Source organism: Toxotes jaculatrix, chromosome 12 (genome assembly GCF_017976425.1).
Source record: "Toxotes jaculatrix isolate fToxJac2 chromosome 12, fToxJac2.pri, whole genome shotgun sequence".
Taxonomy (NCBI): Eukaryota; Metazoa; Chordata; class Actinopteri; family Toxotidae; genus Toxotes; species Toxotes jaculatrix.
Window position 1 is genome coordinate 15,270,418 of NC_054405.1, and position 18,265 is coordinate 15,288,682.

An 18,265-nucleotide genomic window follows, 5' to 3' on the forward strand; every position below is an offset into this window, starting at 1 on the left:
CACTCACTGGCAAAGTAGGTGCAGGTAATGACTCTTAACTGCTGGTTACTAGCTGTAACTGACACCTTGCTGATACCCTGACTTTATGCCTCCTTCAAAGTGCTAACACTGGAGCCAGGTTCAGGCCTGCCTGGCCAAACTGCACACAGGTCAAATAAAACTCAACCACAGTCACAACAATCTGATTAAATCCCATCCACCCTCAGCTCAGATTTAGGATCTGAGCTGACAATGAGCTTCAAAGACGAACAATGCTGAAGCACATAAGCCTATTATCCCAAACTCCTGCATCTAAAGCTGCTTGCAACTGATACTGTATGTCCAAACCTGCAGCTCTTGATAACATTTCTGTTATCAAAGTGGACCAATGACTGTCTTAGTCTTTGCTCTCTATTTAATGATTGCAAACAAGCAAACTTAGACCATCTATGCAATGACCAAACTATCCTGCAACATAGTGCTGAACACTACTTTAGATTTGTATCATGGACATATGGTGTTCAGCAGGTCAAATAGCAGAGGTGACCCAAGAGCCACTTTGGACAAGCGTTTAAAATACCTTAATAGACTATTTACAGTAGGAATGAAGTCCATGTCAGTGAGTTTATCCACTCAAAGCTGATCATACTTGTTTGGGCTTTTAAAGTCAATTAGGATTAAAAGGTCATGTTAGTGCTAATTAGCAAAGGTTAGCATGCTAAGGCAATAAACTAAAATGGTGTATATAGTAAAACTTTAACCTGAATATTATATCTTTTAGCTTCTACATATTCATTGTACATTGTCTACATAGTCATTGTGACACTGGCACAGACTCTTAGTGTTCAGACAAAAAGCAAAGTGAAATTTTGTTTTGTGTCATTGTGTAAATTTCACTGCTTTACCTTTTGTGATATTCTTCCTAAACAAATGTACCAACTGCACATTAGTGGTAAACTAGTGTTTACCAGAATCAGCTTCACTAGCCAAGTATGTTTGTACATACAATGAATCTGACTCTGGTTTCCAGTGGCTCTCAATGTACTTACAGTATTATATTCAAGTCAGTTTGCATCATCCCGGGCAAATTCATGTGTAATTGTATCTTGTCATTAATTTTGTATGCTATGATACCACCTCTAAAATTCACTTTGTTTTCTGCCTGAACAAACACACAATTACTCTTATTACTTTGGTGCACATTATGGCCCTGATAACTTTGTCTGATTTAGTTTTTTTTTTTTTTTTGATTGATACATTTTTTTAAAATCCCATTAAAGAAATGAATGTATATAGAGTTAAAGGGGGATTTGTAGAAGGTGGTGGCAGGGGAAATATTTTTACGAGGTGCACAGAATCTGTAGTGACACCCCTGGTGAAAGAGTCCGACATACAAGGCTTCAGCAAATTAAATGTGACTGTGGGGAAGCTTAAATGTGAGAATTATCATCGATCTGTCCGGGAAACAGTCAGCGTTTCGGCTCCAACCACGTGTTTTCTTGAACAAAGTAAAGGTGTAAAGGGTTAAAGATCACCTCAGCAGCGGATTCAGACTCAGCAGGCTTGCTCCCTGCTCTCATCGCTCCGCGGGCAGCGCTGGCTCGCTTCGATATTTCAACTCGCTGTGGATTGTGGGAGTCGAGGACACTGCCCAGGCTTGTTATCGGAGAACCGGAGACATTTTTTCGCTGTGCCCTGTTCTGTAAGTAATACCACGGGTTTGCGCACTGCCGCGTCGGGTCGACTTCGGTCGCTCCATGTCGGTCGAGCCGGTCTCTGTTCACCGAACTGAGCCGTTACCGTTGCCATTTCGCGTTTTCCTGGCATGGAGGACGAGAGCGGAGACCGTGCTGCTGGAGCTGACAAACAGGGAGGGGGGAGGAGGAGCGGGCAGCTGCCGCCGCTCTGCCGGGGTTATTTCCACCCGAAAGCCCGCTGACCTCAACGGGAAAATGTCCTCAGGTCGTCCGACAGCTCGTTTTTAGCCGTTAGTGTGGTCGCCCGGTCTGCGGTTTAAACACATTTGTCTGTGCGAGACATCCGGGGGGCTGTTGACATGCGGAAATCATTGCCTTGTCAGTGCCCAGCAGAAATAAATGTCCAGTGAGGCGGTGAAACCCACCTACACCTGGCCGGAGTGGGGGAAACGCTGCAGATGTTGCAGAGGAAATTATCTGCGTCTGCCGGTCAATAACATTGTAATTGCCGCGGTTATCGTCGTATTTGGTGGGATGTGATGTAGCGGGTGAAATCCTTGCATTAAAGCAGTTTTAGGAACATAGCTGGCCTATGGTGGGGCTAATTGACTGTCAGTAACACACAGCTAATTAGTGTATGCGTCTGGTACAATAAAAACCTTATTTCAGTTACAGTCATTTTCACATGTCATGAAATTATAAACGGGATAGACTTGGAATATGAGAGTTTTTGTTTTAATTCGAGTTTAATCTCCAAAATCGTGGCTCTGTTTATGTTTAATTGACCATTCCCAGGATGTCAGGATGCCAATGCAACGTCATTAGCAAAATATGTGTTTTCAGTGCTGATCAGATATTAGTATAGCTCTTATTATAATCCATGCTTTCCTACTGTTAGTGTGACATTTAGGCTGCTCTTTGGCCAGAGGGTGATCTAAACAAAACACACTAAAAAGCCTAATTTGGATCTTGGGTAATTACCCACCCACATGCTTAATGAATGCCACTTATGACGCAAAGCAGCATATTGTGCGTCCTCAGTCACCTTGGGTTAGCCAGAAACAAAAACACTTTGTTTGTTTTGTTAGGTCTGATAAGGATATTTGTTTGTTTCCATAATATCTTGTGGCTTATTTCTATCTGGTCTGTTGCCTGAGGCTACAGCAGTTCTTGCTGATGACTATAAAACCAGGAGAAGGGACCCAGTCACAGGAACATTGATTTACATTGAAAGATGTAAAGCAGGGATACTCTAATGTATCAGCTTTGGTTTGTATCTGTTTTAAGATACCAAAAGGTATCAAACCTTCAAAAACCAAAGATAAAAAAAAAATGTACTACCTTATTCGTGTTTTCATTCGGCAAATGATGAAAACACAGTTTTAGTATGTTTTCAGTGTTAGTGTCTGTGTTTTCAAATTGTTCAGTGATACTGATAACAGTGTATGGGAGATACTCAAGAAGAGAACTTCACTGGGGCAAATAGGTCTTCAGCATTCAAGTTGGGGAAGATTGGAAGTTTTTTTTTTCCACATTTGCCTCAGCTGTAAGAAAGAAAATCAGAAAGGTTCAGATTAAATAATGGATCATGGTTGATGTGTCCCTGCAGAGCCCAACACTGGTAGCGGTCTCAGCACCATGTCTAGCCGAGGAGGAAAGAAGAAGTCGACCAAGACGTCCCGGTCCACCAAGGCCGGGGTCATCTTCCCTGTGGGGCGCATGCTGCGCTACATCAAGAGAGGCCTGCCAAAATATCGCATAGGGGTGGGAGCGCCTGTCTACCTGGCTGCTGTCCTTGAGTATCTAACTGGTGAGTTTTATTTTTGGAGATGAGAGAATGGTAAAATATTAAAACTGCATATTTGAAGATACTGAACTACTATGTCATGGCAGTTAGGTTTCTTAAACATTTAATGTGACACAAATAATATATTTATAACTTTTTATATTTAGTGATATCTTCTTAGAACCCAGGCACAAAATAATGCACCAAGATTTTACAAATCAGAAATCAACTACTCTCTTTATATTTGCTTAAAATGTATATAGATACCTGTTTACTTTATATTAAGTGTATAAAATATAAGGACCACATATAACACTGTTATAGTTAACCAAATACACAAAAGCATTTAGAGTCATGATTTCATCTGATGTTATGTTTTTGCCCATGTAGCCGAGATCCTGGAGCTGGCAGGTAACGCGGCCAGAGACAACAAGAAAGGTCGTGTCACACCACGACACATCCTGCTAGCCATCGCCAATGATGAGGAGCTGAACCAGGTCAGCTAAACATTTAAGACATGTTACATTTATGTAAACTTGATATTGTCTTTAGACACTTAAGGAGCAGTATCAGTGTTTCAGTCTGTTATCATCTACAAAAAAAACTGTGTCTAATTACTATAATAACCAACTATTTTCCAGTGCGTACAACAAATATGTGGACTGATTTATTACCTTCCAGGCAGTGCAGCACCACGTGATTTCCAGTTGTTTACTTTGTCTTCCTGTCTCAGTTGCTGAAAGGTGTGACCATTGCGGCAGGTGGAGTCCTGCCCAACATCCATCCAGAGCTGCTGGCCAAGAAGAGAGGAGCAAAAGGCAAACTTGAGACACCCGTTTCACCCGCCCCTGAGAAGAAACCCAAGACGGTCAAGAAAACAGCAGCTAAGAAGCTGAGTGGCAAAAAGGGAAGAGGGAAAGCTAAGGTATGACTTCATGTGAACAGGCCACAAGTCTGGTGATTATGAATAACACTGAATACGTTTGGGGTCAACTGAGGAAGTCAAAAGTAGGTTGTGTCATCACTGAACATCTGTGACCGAGTATTTGTTTGGCGGCTTAGGAGAACCAGGAACATTTAATGTGTACGTGTTTAACCACTTAATGTTGATATTTTGGAATGCTGATTGATTTATAAGCATGCCATGATCAAAATCTAATCAAAGCAGTGGTTTTTAAAGACATGCTGATTTTGTAAAAGAAACATTTGTTTATTACTGAAAACATACCCAGTGTCATCAGCTGGAATGAGTGTATTTCCAAAGACACGTCGTACCAAAACACAACAACATTTTAGCAACTAGAATCAGATGTGTTTTGTTTTGGGGCAGGTTATTGTCTGCATGTGTATGTCCAGGGGGCTCCCTCACAATAAACTTTACAAGAAAAAGAACAGTATTTCAGTAGAGAGGGGAAAAAAAAGTCTCAAAGCCTCACATGGTGTTAACATGTCTTCTCTGTCCACAACAGAAGCAGGGTGAGGTGAGCAAGGCGGCGTCAGCAGACAGCACCACAGAGGGATCTCCAGCCGACAGCTTCACTGTGCTCTCCACCAAGAGCCTCTTCCTGGGTCAAAAGGTCAGTTTTCTGTGAAGGTACTTAGAAATATATTAACCCCAGACAGGTCTAAGCTGATTATGTAATAAACTACAGTTGAGTGTCTTTTGGATGATTTTTGTTTGAACAAATACCTAACTCATGTCAGGCTATAGTAAAATAAAATAAAATAAGAATAAAATAAGGCTTATAAGAAATACTAAGTTCTAGACTAGTCTTTGATAATCAACAAATGCAGTAAGACTTATATAGATATATACTGCATGCCTGTGTGAGATGTTAGCATTAAAATTGGCCTTTAAAGGTCTCTCTTGTTTCTGTTTCAGAAGTCAAAGGAAAAAGACACAGTTGTTATGATTGTTCAGTAATCCATGATCTTATCTGTTTTTTATTCAGTCTTTATTCAGTCTTTTATCTCCACTTCCCCTTCATAACTGAACCAGGTTTAAGAGGTGAAAACAATCGAAGATGACGTGATAATGTTTTCTCCATTTATCTGGTCTTTCTAATAGAAAGAAATATGTTTAATGTGAAATGACGTTCAATAAATGTAAGTTTACAAAACGCTGTACTTCCCACCAAGCCAGCTATAACTTACCAGACTTCATTAGGGCTTTTAGTTCTTCACTATAGCTTGAGCTATAATAGTAGCAACCATGAATGTTTTGTTAACTGTTTGTCTATTGTATCTCTGATCTGTTAGCTCCCCTCGCTTTTGTCCTTTTTAACCTTTTTATTGAGCTGAAACATGGAAGTAAATTTACCTGAAAGTTCCATCTAAGCTCTGTTGAAGTTTCAAGATCACAAGATCATCAAGATGAGAAGTACACAGAAATAGACTTGAGTTTGAAAAACATAAAAGGCAGGGGAGCGACACTGTGTGCAAATGAATGGATGACTCAAAAATGATGCAGAGAGCATCAGTGGTTCTCTTTTCCTTGTTGTTAACAATGATAATAACGATAGTAATTTCTGATATATTGTGAATTTGGCTCACACTCTTTGAGCTAAAAAGTATATACTGGTATATTGTTTCAGGCTAAAACCCAGATAGAAGTTTGGAGCAGGTGACATTTCTCTGTTTTTCCTAACAACATCTCTTGCTAAAGCTTGTAGGTAGTGTACAATTAAACACAATTTTGTGTATAACAGGACAGGATTAAATAGGATAGGACACTGAGAGATGGTCTCTTCTGGAATGTATTTTGTAGTAGTTTTACTGTCTGATGAGTCATATAAACCCTTGTTCAAATACAAAGAATTAAATTAAATGCCCGCCATAGAAAAAAATAATGTGGGAAATTTACCTCCGGATCTCAATGTTTCAGCTCAGTTGTGACTTCAGTTTCTGCTGATGGCACTGCATGCTTTGGTACGCCATGCATACGTTGATACTAATATATTATTTAATACTAAATGACCTGATCTGATCTAATTGGCAGTAAATTAGACGGATAACTGATTCTTTCCATATAATTTGACTGCCATTCTTTACTACAGATTTTATTTTTATTTTTTTTAAGTGACAGTCACTGCAACCTGTAGCAATGGAAAAAATGAACCCTCATTTGGTTGCCCCCCTTGATAATAAACACAGTGTTTTAGTAATGAACACTAGAAAACAATCAAAATAGTTTCGGCTATTTACTTTTTTTTCTGGACTGCAAGCACTGAACTGATTTGTAATATATAACATAATTAAAATTGAGCATAAACCTAAATTTGCCACCCCTTGGAGCAGCAGTGTTTTTCTGATGTCATTATACCCTCTTCATTAGTAAAAATGGCTCAGTGCTCGATTGCGTAGCTGACCACGCATCACAGCAGCTGCTGAAATCAGTGGATGATAATTAATCAAATGAATGCAGTTAACCTCCCACTGATTAAGATAATGAACCCATGAATGGAAAAGAAAATCTGTTTCTGTTTTATAGACTTAATTATTGTAACTGAGCTTTTTCCCTGCCCAAGCTTTTCCCTTGGTGTTTTATTCAGCCTCAGTCACACACTATTCTGTTGTCACGACTTTCTCTGTCACTACATTGCTTTGGTATGACCTGGGCTTTTATTATCAAGTCTCCACTTTAAATCCTTGTTGGTGAAATATGTTGTTTGTATGACGGATGACAAATCAATTCTTGAACTAAGGAATGCTTACAGGATCCAGCCTTTCCATTTGAAATTTAAAATTTAGAGGGATACCTTGACATTTTGATTTTTTTAGTTTTAGAATATTTTCTCTGTGTTCACTGACAGATGTTGGCAACTGTTTAGTCCTCCGTCAGCCTTGATAAAATTACCAGCTTTGAAAGTGAACCCGAGGGGTAAAGAAAACACAACTTGAAAAATAAACAAAAACAAGAACAAAAAAAACTCACCTTGTACAGCAAGCATTAAGTATATAGGGATTTTTCTTGGTGGTGTCACCTTGAAAAGCAATCTATATTAATCTATTATGTAGAAGCAACAGGGCAAAGGGGTCTTTGCAAGACATACAGGAATTAAACAAAATGACACACTTTGAAGTTCTCTCTATACTCTGAACCTGGAAATAAGTGTAGCACAGCACAGGTGTATAAAATTAGGCATGCCATTTACTGATATTTCTGCCTTCAACATACTGTACCGATCCTATTGGTTGGTAAATTTTACCTGGTCCTAATTTTCCAGGCTGTTTCCCTTAATACGTTAAAGAATTAAGCATTTTGCAAGCAGTGCACCTGCAGACCTGCTACCGTTAAAGCAGATATGTTTGGTCCTGTTTCATAATGCATCAAAAAGTCAAGGTATCCCTTTAAGCTGCGGTGTGAATCTGGTTTTAATGGCATTGCTTCCTCCCCCTCTTCCTTCTTGCTCTTCTTCCTCCTTGGCATGCCTCATCCTCACTCCATCCCCTGCCTCCCCCTCTGCAGCTCAACCTTATCCACAGCGAGGTCAGTAACTTGGCTGGCTTTGACGTGGAGGGGGTCATCAACCCCACCAATGCTGAACTTGAACTTAAAGATGATCTAGGTGAGCTCCCTGACCCCCCACACTTTCTGGTCCTAGTGGGGGTTTGATAAATTAAAAAAAAAATCCTTGAATGTTCAACAGGTTTACAAATTCTTAAGAATTTAAGTTAAATCTTCTGTGAATTAAAAAAGAACTCTCAGAATAAGGTTTCAGACTGGTTTACTGGTTAGAGGGAAATCTTCTCACCACATTTGTTCATTCACACTGTGAGCAACTTGCTTGTTGTGTCGCTTAGTTAGGACAGAGGAAGAGATACTGAAGGAATCATTGTTTTCAGGTCCTATTTAAAAGAATATCAGGACTTTGTGTTTATTTTGATTATTAAAAAGCAATTGAAATTTGTAATCATTCACAGCACAACCACTCTATTTAACAAAACAACTGTTTTGTTGTTTTATTGTTTACTTACTTGGAGGCAGTATGGTACATAATCTTCAAGTCATTAGTGTTTTTGCTGCATATTTCTCTTGACTTTCTATTACTGGAGACAGTTTCTGTGCTGAGCTTACTGCCAGAGGACCTTCTTTACTTTAATCCATGATGATTAGCGTCGCCTTGTAGCATTTAAAAAAGAAAATAATTGGACGCTTGGGAACATGAAATTAAATGAGTGAAAATAATTTGAATGTGTTTGGTGAAATGCACCTACACAACTTGTAATGGGCAGGTCATGGTGTTGCTGCTTTTATACTGAAAGTAATTCAGTTTACTTAGAGATTATAGTGAACCCCAATGAAAGATGCAGCCGTTCTCCAAGTATTGTTATTGATGTTGTGGTTTCTGCAGTGTTTCTTAAAAAATAAATTCCTTGTGGTAGACACGCTTGTTGATACGTTCTTGTTGGTCAGCTCTGCAGGAAGTAAAAGGACTTAATGTTGGTGTTGTTCACAGTGTGAATATATGACATTTGTGATTTCCTGTGACCTCAAGTAACCGATCCTGCTCTTTGACTTACAGTGGAGAGCAGAAAGTCTGATTTTCTCTTGCAGATCAATAGAAAATGAGGTTCTCTATGGGAAAGACAAGAATTTCAATGGAGACATTCAAGGATTTTTATCAAAGCTCCTCCGAGCTGTGGTTCTGCTTGCTCTTCCCATTATGTAGATGTGTTAAGGTTCATTCCAGGTTGTCCTCCTTTCAGACGGTTGCCAGGCCTTTATAATGCTTAATAATCACTGTAATTTAAGGAAAATTGTTGAACTGAAACACAACACCAATTTATAGAAGAAAAACTGACATGAACTGCTGTGAGTTGCTCACTGCAGCCTGGCTGTAAGGTTGTTCACCTGGATTGTGATCATAAAATGTTTTGCTCAGTTTAATGAGCCAAGAAATCAGGACGACACAAGTAGTCAGAAAACTGGTTAAAACAATGTTTACTTTCTTAATATCTTCAGTTTAAAACTACAAAAATAAAATCTGAATATTTTAAAATGCACTCTTGCACATGTAGCTGTGTGTTTGTATCATATAAATTTCAAATTTACGGTGATTTACAGTAGTTTGCTGTATTTTTTTTAACTAAATCTGACTAAATGTGCAGTCCTGCTTCCTAATTACATAATGTGACCCACAGTGTCCTCAGTGGTCTCCTTGTTTCCTGTGATGTCCTCAGACAATAAGGAGCGCGCTCACCTTTTGTCTCTTTTCTTCTTTTTCTCTTTCGTTCTTTTTTTCTTATTCTCTGTCCCATCTTGTTGCCCCTGATCACTCACTGTGTTTTTACCACCATGTTGTTTGCCTGTTGTTTGTTGTTGTTGTCGCCTGTAGTTGCAAGTTGTCCAAGCCGACATTTCCATCGTGGAGAGCGACGCTGTCGTTCACCCGACCAACTCCTCCCTCTATACAGGTGGTGAAGTAGGTAAAGGAACTATTGCCACCACCGCGACCATGACTGCCTGTCTGCTCTCTCTCTCTCTCTCTCTCTCTCTCTCTCTCTCTCTCTCTGTCTATCTATCTATCTATCTATCTATCTATCTATCTATCTATCTATCTATCTATCTATCTATCTATCTATCTATCTATCTCTATCTCTCTCGGCATTTTCCAGATAGTTTTCATTGCAGTCTGTGGACAAACGCAACAGCAGCAGCACAGTTTTTAGTCTGAGTTGTAGGAGGTTATGTAGCCAGCGCTCTGCTCTGAAGAAAGCCTTTTAATGGACAACCCAACTCCCTGCTGTTCTTGCTGTAAATTCTTCATTGTAGTATTTATGTGATTTGTTGAAACATTGACTGAAAGAATTATACTGTATCGTGGGTGAAAATGAACTTTCAGAGCCTTGAAATGTACAAGCAGGAACTGTTTTATTTATGCAGTGAGGTGCTTTTGGGAAACCCCAGTTTCCAAGATTTGAAAGTCAGCTGCCAGAGAGCATTGCAGTCACACGCTATGTTTTCAGGAAACCTGACAGACGAAAAAACAAAATGTGGACATTGTGAAAAGGCTAATTTGAATTTGGCAGCTTACTACATTAAAAAAGGCTGTTGGTTGGCAGCTGACTCTCTTTTCTCAGCTGTCTGAAATTCCTGCATGTTTATGCACCAAAAATGAAGCGTTTTTCAAAACAGTCCCTGTTCACAACTGGGGTCTGTTTCTCAAAGCAAGATTAATGAAGTAAACTTAATAACATGGGAACCCTGTCGCAGAGTATTATGAACTTGAGAAGCCTTCAGACTCTACTATTTAAACCAGTCCTCCTTGGTACAACATACCCTTAGCAATGCAACTACTTGCATTGTTTTAATAGTGTTGTTTTTGGTCTGATCGCCCAATAACTCAGTAATCCTGTATTGTGAGATCGGTCCCAATTCATCTGCTATTAGACAGTTATTGTACAACCTTCCCAAAAATATTAACCAGACTGCAGAAAATGTTCACTGTCTTGTGCAACTTTCAAGTCTTTGCAAGTTAATTTTCACGTCATACAGGCATGAGCTACATGTAGAGCCAGTCTGTATAATGTCTAAAACAGGGAAATAGCACTTTAAGATAGGTAGCCCATATGTTGCTGTTGTGTTCCACTCACTGATGATGCACAGGTACTTCACCTTTTCAGCTAATTCATCTGAAGAAAATCTGTTCAGCACTTTAGTACAATATGTTACTGTGTTAATAGGCATCAAATATCCAACTGTGGTTAGTCCTATAGAAGATGCAATGTTAACAGAAATGTGATCTACACAGTGCGGTTGTTGAGCGTATCATGTAATACATACACGACTGTATATTTCTGTCAGTGTAATCCTGAAACCGAGCTGCTGCTAGTTGTTCTTTTTCCCACTTGACTGAAATGTGGACGATCTGGGACTCACTTTGTTTCCTGTAACCTCCATCCCCTTGACCGTGCTGTCAGCCCAGCTGGTTAGAAAGAAACTCCGCCAAGTTGTTGATTGAGACATTAATTTACTGAAGCCTCAAATGATCACCACTCATTCGAATTAAAGAGTGAATGAATGCTTAACTGTTTAAACATTAAGTACTATACAGCAGACTACAAAGACCATTATTCTTTGATTCATTATTCGCTAAATAATTTGAAGAGCTTTTTTCACTAACTTTTCTTTAAGAAGCTGACATTAACTTTATCACGTTTTTCTCTCCTGCCTGTTTTTAATGATATTCCAGCCAGAACATTCATTTCTCTGGTGGACTTGCATCAGCGATCTCCTCTCTGGTTTCCTTTGTGGCTTCTCTCATTAGCTCTGAGTAAATCTGAAACAGTGTGGCTGATGTGGAATGACCTCCATCAAAATAAATAGGAAAGAAAGAGCTGAATTTGTTTTCCCAGTGGTCTCATAATTTCTTCCTCCTCTTCAGAGTTGAACTTAGATTGCAAGGTAAACAGAGCTTTTGATTTTCATCAATAACATGCCACGTCCTTTTTCTTTTTTCAACAAACTCCTCACTTCCTCATTTGAGAGTGAAAGAAAATACCCTCAGTCCAGTGCAAATGAGTCTGTATGTCAGGACAGAGGGAAGTAATTAGGGACTTTAATACCTTAGTTTAACTGACTCAGAATGAGTCATTTGGAAAATAGCAGCACTTAATTTGTGAGATGTTTCCTGAGTCTCACAAATAAAGTAACAGAGATTCGACGTGATGCATGAGAGGTGTGAGCTCAGAGATTCAGAGGGAGGTGAAATGATTGACAGCACTGTTGTCCGCCTACCTTGTCTGTCCGTCCGTCTCCATGTTTGCCCGCATGCCTGTCTGTCTGTCTGCATGACATCACCTCTCCTCCTTCCTGCTGTCCATCTGTCTGTCCGTCAGCAACATGAGAGGATGTATTCACCTCAGTCCTCTCTCCACTTACAGGCTCTGCTCTGGAAAAAAAGGGAGGGAAGGAGTTCACTGAAGCGCTGCAGGAGCTGAAGAAGAAAAACGGTCCTCTGGAGGTGGCCGGTGGTAAGTGTGCAGAGCAGATATTGTCTAGAATTTTCTATCAGTATCTGCTGCTCGTGGATGTTAAAGAGATTTTTTTTCCTTTTATACAAACAGCATTTTCAACTAGCATTTTTTATATTTTTGTATCAACAAGTACATTTTCAGAGTTTGTCAGTTTTGCTTTGGCTTTCGATTCATCTGCTGATTATTTTCTTGATTCATCGGTTAATAGTTTTGTTTATAAAATGTCAGAAAAAAATGATATTGCCTGTTAAAATTTGCCACATCCTGAGGTGATCTATTTCAGTAGTCGGTTTTCCTCGACCAACAGTCCAAAACCCAAGGAAATTCATTTTACTATCATATATGTCAAAGGAAACCATCAAATCCCAATATTTGACGGGCTGACAGGCTGGCAAATATTTGGCATTTTTGCTTGGAAAATTACTAAAATAATTTATCAGTGATCAAAATAGTAGGAGATAAATTAAGTCTATTGACTACGTGACTAACCATCGCAGGTCTAGTGCCCTTAATTTAGATGGTACAAAATTCAGTTAGAATATCTCCTTATTTTACCAGCCTATATTCAACAGGTAAAGGCAAAGAGCAATCATCTCTTCTTCTGTTATTGTTCTGTGTTACATTCGTGCTGCCTTTTTTTTTTTTTTTTTTTTTTTTTTTTTTTTACTCTCTGCCTCAGTGTTGGGCAACACTGACGTTTCATGACTTTCTTCCAATGTCACCACTGAAGCGGTTGGAAAGTGCATATTGATCCACCCAGGCACCACCCAGCTCCTATGACAGTGATGTCAGTGTGTCCTATAAATCTCTCTTCGCACACATACACGCACCAAGCAACACAGGGCTGGAGCCTCTTGGCCTCTGCTTCCACATTCAGCAGCAAATGATGTCAGGACACTGCAGCAACAATCAGCCCTTTGGACATGAACACACAAAACCAAATGTTGCCAGAGCTTGCTTTATCATTGAACCTCTGCAGGGCCAAGGACTTCTTCCAATATTCCACAAATTAGACATAAGAGACAGTCAGTGCTGGGATATTCTTGTCATGCAAATGATCAAAGACACTTAGTACTGGCATGTAATATCTACTCTTGGTGACTTTAGTCTAAAACTACAGGCATCAGTCTTCAGAGAGCCATATTATTTGAGCCCTTACAGATTATTTTATCTTTCAGCCCATTTGTCTCCACTTCTCCTTTTTGTCCCCCTCTTGCTCTTTCCCCATCTGCCTCTCTCATTATTCGTCACTTGCACTCACTTTTTCAAAACACTCTGCACCTTCCCCACCGCCCTCTCTCACATTAAGCCAAGTTAGCTCAGCATCCTAATCCCGGTCTCTGTGTGGAGCTCATAAATAGATTACCAGGTGACTGAACACCGAGCCAGCAGAGCCTGTTAGGGATTCTGGGGATCTGGATCAGCCAAACGGTCACTCTGACCAGAACAGCTGTCAAATAAGTTCTTCAGGATGTAAAATACTTTTTAAGTATTTGTTCATCTGGATTTTTTTTTTTGAGCAGATTTCTTCAGATTTCAAGGCCAGGCAGGTACAAGAGTTGTTCACCAAAAATCATGTTAAGTTTTGGAAAGCAATTAAGATAATGTTATGTCAGAACATATGACATACGTTCATATGATGACTATTGTATTTCTCGGCAATGATTCATTTCCAAAAAATGTCACAGAAAAATCGATTTCTTCAAATCAATCTAAAGCTGCAATTTGCAAAAATTTGTCAATCAATTAATTATTTCATCAACAAAAAATTATCTGCAACTTACTGAAACCAATCGTTCCCCAGTTCCAGACGGTCGTTTTTCAGGATTTTCTTCTTTTCATAATAGTAACTTGATAGTAACACTGGCAATCTGTTGACACCATCTTGGGTTTTAGGAAAGTGTGACAGAGATTTTTCACAGTTTTCTTGCATTTTATTGATTGAATATAACCAGTAAACTACCAGCTATGATAAACTGACTGCACTCTTTCCTACCAATCTGAGTCAGCTGTAACACACCAACACCACATGCTGTAAAACAATACATTAAAATGTAAAAATTTTCACAGCTTTTTCAGGAGTTTGAAAAAAAAATCCCCTGTTGTTTAAATAAGAAAAAAAAAAGAAAAAGACCAAGCCTAAACGTGGATAATTTCAGGATCACTATGCAATTTTATGAAAACCATCCCATCCGTCGAAGGGATGTGATAAAGGGGAACTTGCTTTCGGCTTTTTGTCTTATTGACAATACAAGCTTAACCCACATCAGCAGAAATGTTTGATTGACAGGTGATCTCCAGATGTGTAGTACACAAGCTCCACCACATACTGTTCCACCTACCCACACCATAAAACAAGCTGGACTTTGCAAGCAGCCATAAAAACCACCATCATCATCATCCACAAACTCTACCTCACAACCAGATCACACATGCAGTGTGACTGGCTCTCGCCCTGCTGTGTGAAGTCCCTCCATCCTCTCTGAGTGCCATCTGGAAATCAGCTCGTCCTCTGCTTTGACTCTATTCCAGTCTCATGTTCACTGTGGGCTAATAAACTCTGACTGGAGACTTTCTCACTTCACAGCGTCAGAGGGCTTTGGCTGAATTACACTGTCTACAGCTGCTGGTTTGATGGAAGACTACACTAAATGTTTCAACTCCAGAGAACAGACTCCTCTCTTGTCTTCTTTTCTTTTGTCTTCTCTTCTTCTCCTCTCTGTTCTTCCTATTTTCCTTTTCTCCTCTCCATCTGTCTGGAGAAGTGATTTCTCCGGCCCACCTCACTGTAATACCCCAGTCAAACCATTTTAAGCTCTGGGAGATTTGCTGCATACATTTTCCACAAAGCAAAGTGTTCTTTGAGCATCGCAATGCTCCAAACTCAACTTTTGGGTTTTCACTTCTGACAAAACTTGTTATTGAAGCTGATTTTTATGGTAGATGATGGATGTGACATGCGGAAATCCAGCAGCAGGCCAGAGGTGAACAAGTTCATTTTCTGTCTGACTAAACAAAACTAGCACAGATCTTGCGAAATATGATGCTGTGTTTAAGATACTGACTTCACCAACAATGTAGTTGGCAGCTGTAGGGGACTACACACATTCTTCTTTCATTTTGTTTTATTGTGCAAGCCATCGTGTTAATATTTATTTAACAGCAAAATATTTGCTGGAAGTTCGGGAAGTGACACCACATTCCTTCACAGATAAACGTCAGCCAGTTTCTTATCTTTTTTTTTTGTAGTGGTGTTGAATATTTAAAATATTGCTTAGTGACAGTGGCACTTTGATGGTTGTTGTCATTTAATTTAGGACTGAGGTGATTAGTTGATCTATATAAAATACTCACTAGGTCTCAATAATGAAGATCTTTTGATTTTGGACTTTTGGTCAAACAAAACTGTGAAGATGTCTTATGATTTGAAGATGTGACATTTTTTTCTATTTTCTGAAAATTTATAGTTATAATCATTTGTAAATCAAAAACATTTCCAAGACATTAATTTGTAATGAAAAATAATAATTCATCACAGCCCAAATTTGAGTCATCATAGATCCTAAAAATGATCTTACTGGTATTATCAAAAGAATGTGCAAACTAGGAATATTTTGTAAGTGTAAAGAATATTTTCTTTACACATAGTGTTGCTGTGATGTAAGTAGAAATACTGGTACTCACATTTCTGTTTTACTCGCTGTCTCCATCTTTATTTCCTTTCTTTCTCTTCCTTCCCTTCACACCTAACCATTCTTCATCCTCTCTGCTCTCCATCCCTCAGCTGTCTTGACCGCCGGCTTTGGTCTGCCTGCTAAGTACGTCATCCACTGTAACAGTCCAGGCTGGGGCTCCGACAAGTGTGAGGAGCTGCTGGACAAGACGGTGAAGAACTGCCTGGCTCTGGCCGACGAGAAGAAACTGAAGTCTGTGGCCTTCCCTTCCATTGGTAGTGGAAGGTAGGAAAACAAACACATGCAGACAGAAAAAAGTTTAGTCTAAAACTGGAAGTGGTTTGCTAGTAAGTGTAGTAATATGAACACTTTATGTAAACCTGGTTGCAGACCAAGAAACTTTACCTGAGTTCACACAAACAAGGTGATGCATACCCCAAAAGTCTTCTGACAACTTGGAACAACAGCGAGAAAGTGGGAAAGTTGCACATGCAGGTTAGAGCAGTGGTTCCCAATCTTTTTGGCTCAGGGTCTTTAAAACAAAAATGTCCAATTGAGAAGCCTCATCACTAGCACTGTGTGTCTGCGAATTGCAGCATTTGAACCAAAGAGCGATGTTCCTTCCTCAGCTATTTTTGTTTAAATTGTTTTAGAGGCCTGAGAAGGTAAAACTCTCCAGGATTTAACAAAAACAGCAAAGATTTGCAGAAACTTCACCAAAATTAAACTAAACAAAAAATTTATTCAGCAGAAAAATAGCCACAATAATGACGTTGCTCAAGGGTCGGTTGGTCCATCGCTTTGGTCCAGACTGAAATATCTCTGCAACTGTCACATTGATTGCTATGACATTTTGTAGAGACATTCATGGTGCCCGGATGATTTATCCTGATCACTCTGAAATTCCTGACATTTCCTCCAGCGCCACCATGTAGTTGACATTTGTGGTTTTTAGTGAAACGTTTAGACAACTATCGGATTCATTGCCATGAAATCTTGTCGCGATATTGACATGCCCCTCAGGATGCATTGCAATAACTTCAGTGATCTTGACTTTTCATGTAGCACCATCATCAGGTCAAAATTTGGTGAACATGGTGAACATTATGCCTGCTAAATGAAATTGACCATCAGAGTGACTGCATCTTTATGCTATCACTCGTCTCACTCGTCTCATATCCATGCTCTTTAGGCTGCTGAAAAAGAAAAAATGTGACTTTAACCCCTTAACCTCTCTGGTTCTACAAATTCAAAGTATGTATAATATTGTCCAGTAAATAAACATGTTTGTACATGAGCTCCAACAGAATGAATGTTATGTTCAGGTTAAGAGAAAGTGTCAAATCGTTTCAGCATTAAAACATTAAAGTGTGTACGTACTTTTCTGTCAGGAATGGTTTCCCGAAGCAGACGGCGGCCCAGCTGATCCTTAAGGCCATATCCAGCTACTTTGTGGCCACCATGTCTTCCACCATCAAGACCGTCTACTTTGTGCTGTTTGACAGCGAGAGCATCGGGATCTACGTGCAGGAAATGGCCAAGCTGGAGACAAGCTAAAAGAGTTTGGAGTATTCTTCTCCTTGTTCCTTTTTCCTCACCCCGTTTTTTCCTGCAAGTAAATAGGAAAGTGTTTACTAGTGATTTGTTAAATATGAAGAGAAGAAGAAAAAGAAGAATCTTTCTAAAGGCCGGGAACTTGTTTTTGCATTATGTTTGTATTTTTCCTATATAGTTTTTAATTTCTTATTTACTTGTCACCTCTGACATTTAAATGTAAAAGTGCACTGTCCATTCTAGAGTCTTTCAATACAAACGGTGACACACAAAACAGATTCAACAAGTGAGAAGACTCACTTTAAGATTTAATTTTCATTATATATTAAAAAAAAAAAAAGATGTTACGCGAGAAAGCTACACCTCAATTACAAGGCTTCCAGAGAAGCCCAGTGAATACGGGTTAATGCATGTAATGGCAGTAAAGATAATAAAGACAGCTTTTCTCTTTCTTTTCAGCTCAAAAACACGAGACACTTAATTATGTGTATTTTTTGGTATCAATTCTGCGTTTCGGAACATCTCTGTTGTTAATAGTACTGTATACTGAAAAGGTTAAGCATAAAGAAAAATTCAGTTTGCTCTGCTTTGGTCTT

General features: G+C 39.3%; 1 protein-coding gene across 5 annotated transcripts; it reads left to right on the top strand.

The window, feature by feature from the left end:
* The first annotated feature begins 1,410 nt into the window (after positions 1-1,410).
* LOC121191256 (core histone macro-H2A.1) lies at positions 1,411-18,056 on the top strand. Of its 5 annotated transcripts, none has more exons than XM_041052422.1 (9): positions 1,411-1,681; positions 3,286-3,486; positions 3,853-3,959; positions 4,196-4,387; positions 4,935-5,039; positions 7,931-8,030; positions 12,349-12,438; positions 16,226-16,400; positions 17,507-18,056. In XM_041052422.1, the coding sequence occupies exons 2-9, from the start codon at positions 3,315-3,317 to the stop codon at positions 17,670-17,672; spliced, it is 1,107 nt and encodes a 368-aa protein (XP_040908356.1). In that variant the 5' UTR covers positions 1,411-1,681; positions 3,286-3,314; the 3' UTR covers positions 17,673-18,056. The 5 variants fall into 5 exon arrangements, with proteins under 5 accessions (XP_040908356.1, XP_040908355.1, XP_040908359.1 ...); XM_041052421.1 differs by having other exon boundaries at positions 1,414-1,681; positions 4,932-5,039; XM_041052425.1 differs by lacking the exon at positions 7,931-8,030 and adding an exon at positions 9,801-9,891 and having other exon boundaries at positions 1,415-1,681.
* Positions 18,057-18,265: the final 209 nt, after the last annotated feature.

Excerpts from the sequence above, each read along its gene's own strand:
- LOC121191256 (XM_041052421.1), top strand. The coding sequence starts at position 3,315 with ATGTCTAGCCGAGGAGGAAAGAAGAAGTCGACCAAGACGTCCCGGTCC. Across the intron at positions 12,439-16,225 it reads TCCTCTGGAGGTGGCCGGTG|CTGTCTTGACCGCCGGCTTT; the intron begins GTAAGTGTGCAG and ends TCCATCCCTCAG. Across the intron at positions 16,401-17,506 it reads CCTTCCATTGGTAGTGGAAG|GAATGGTTTCCCGAAGCAGA; the intron begins GTAGGAAAACAA and ends CTTTTCTGTCAG.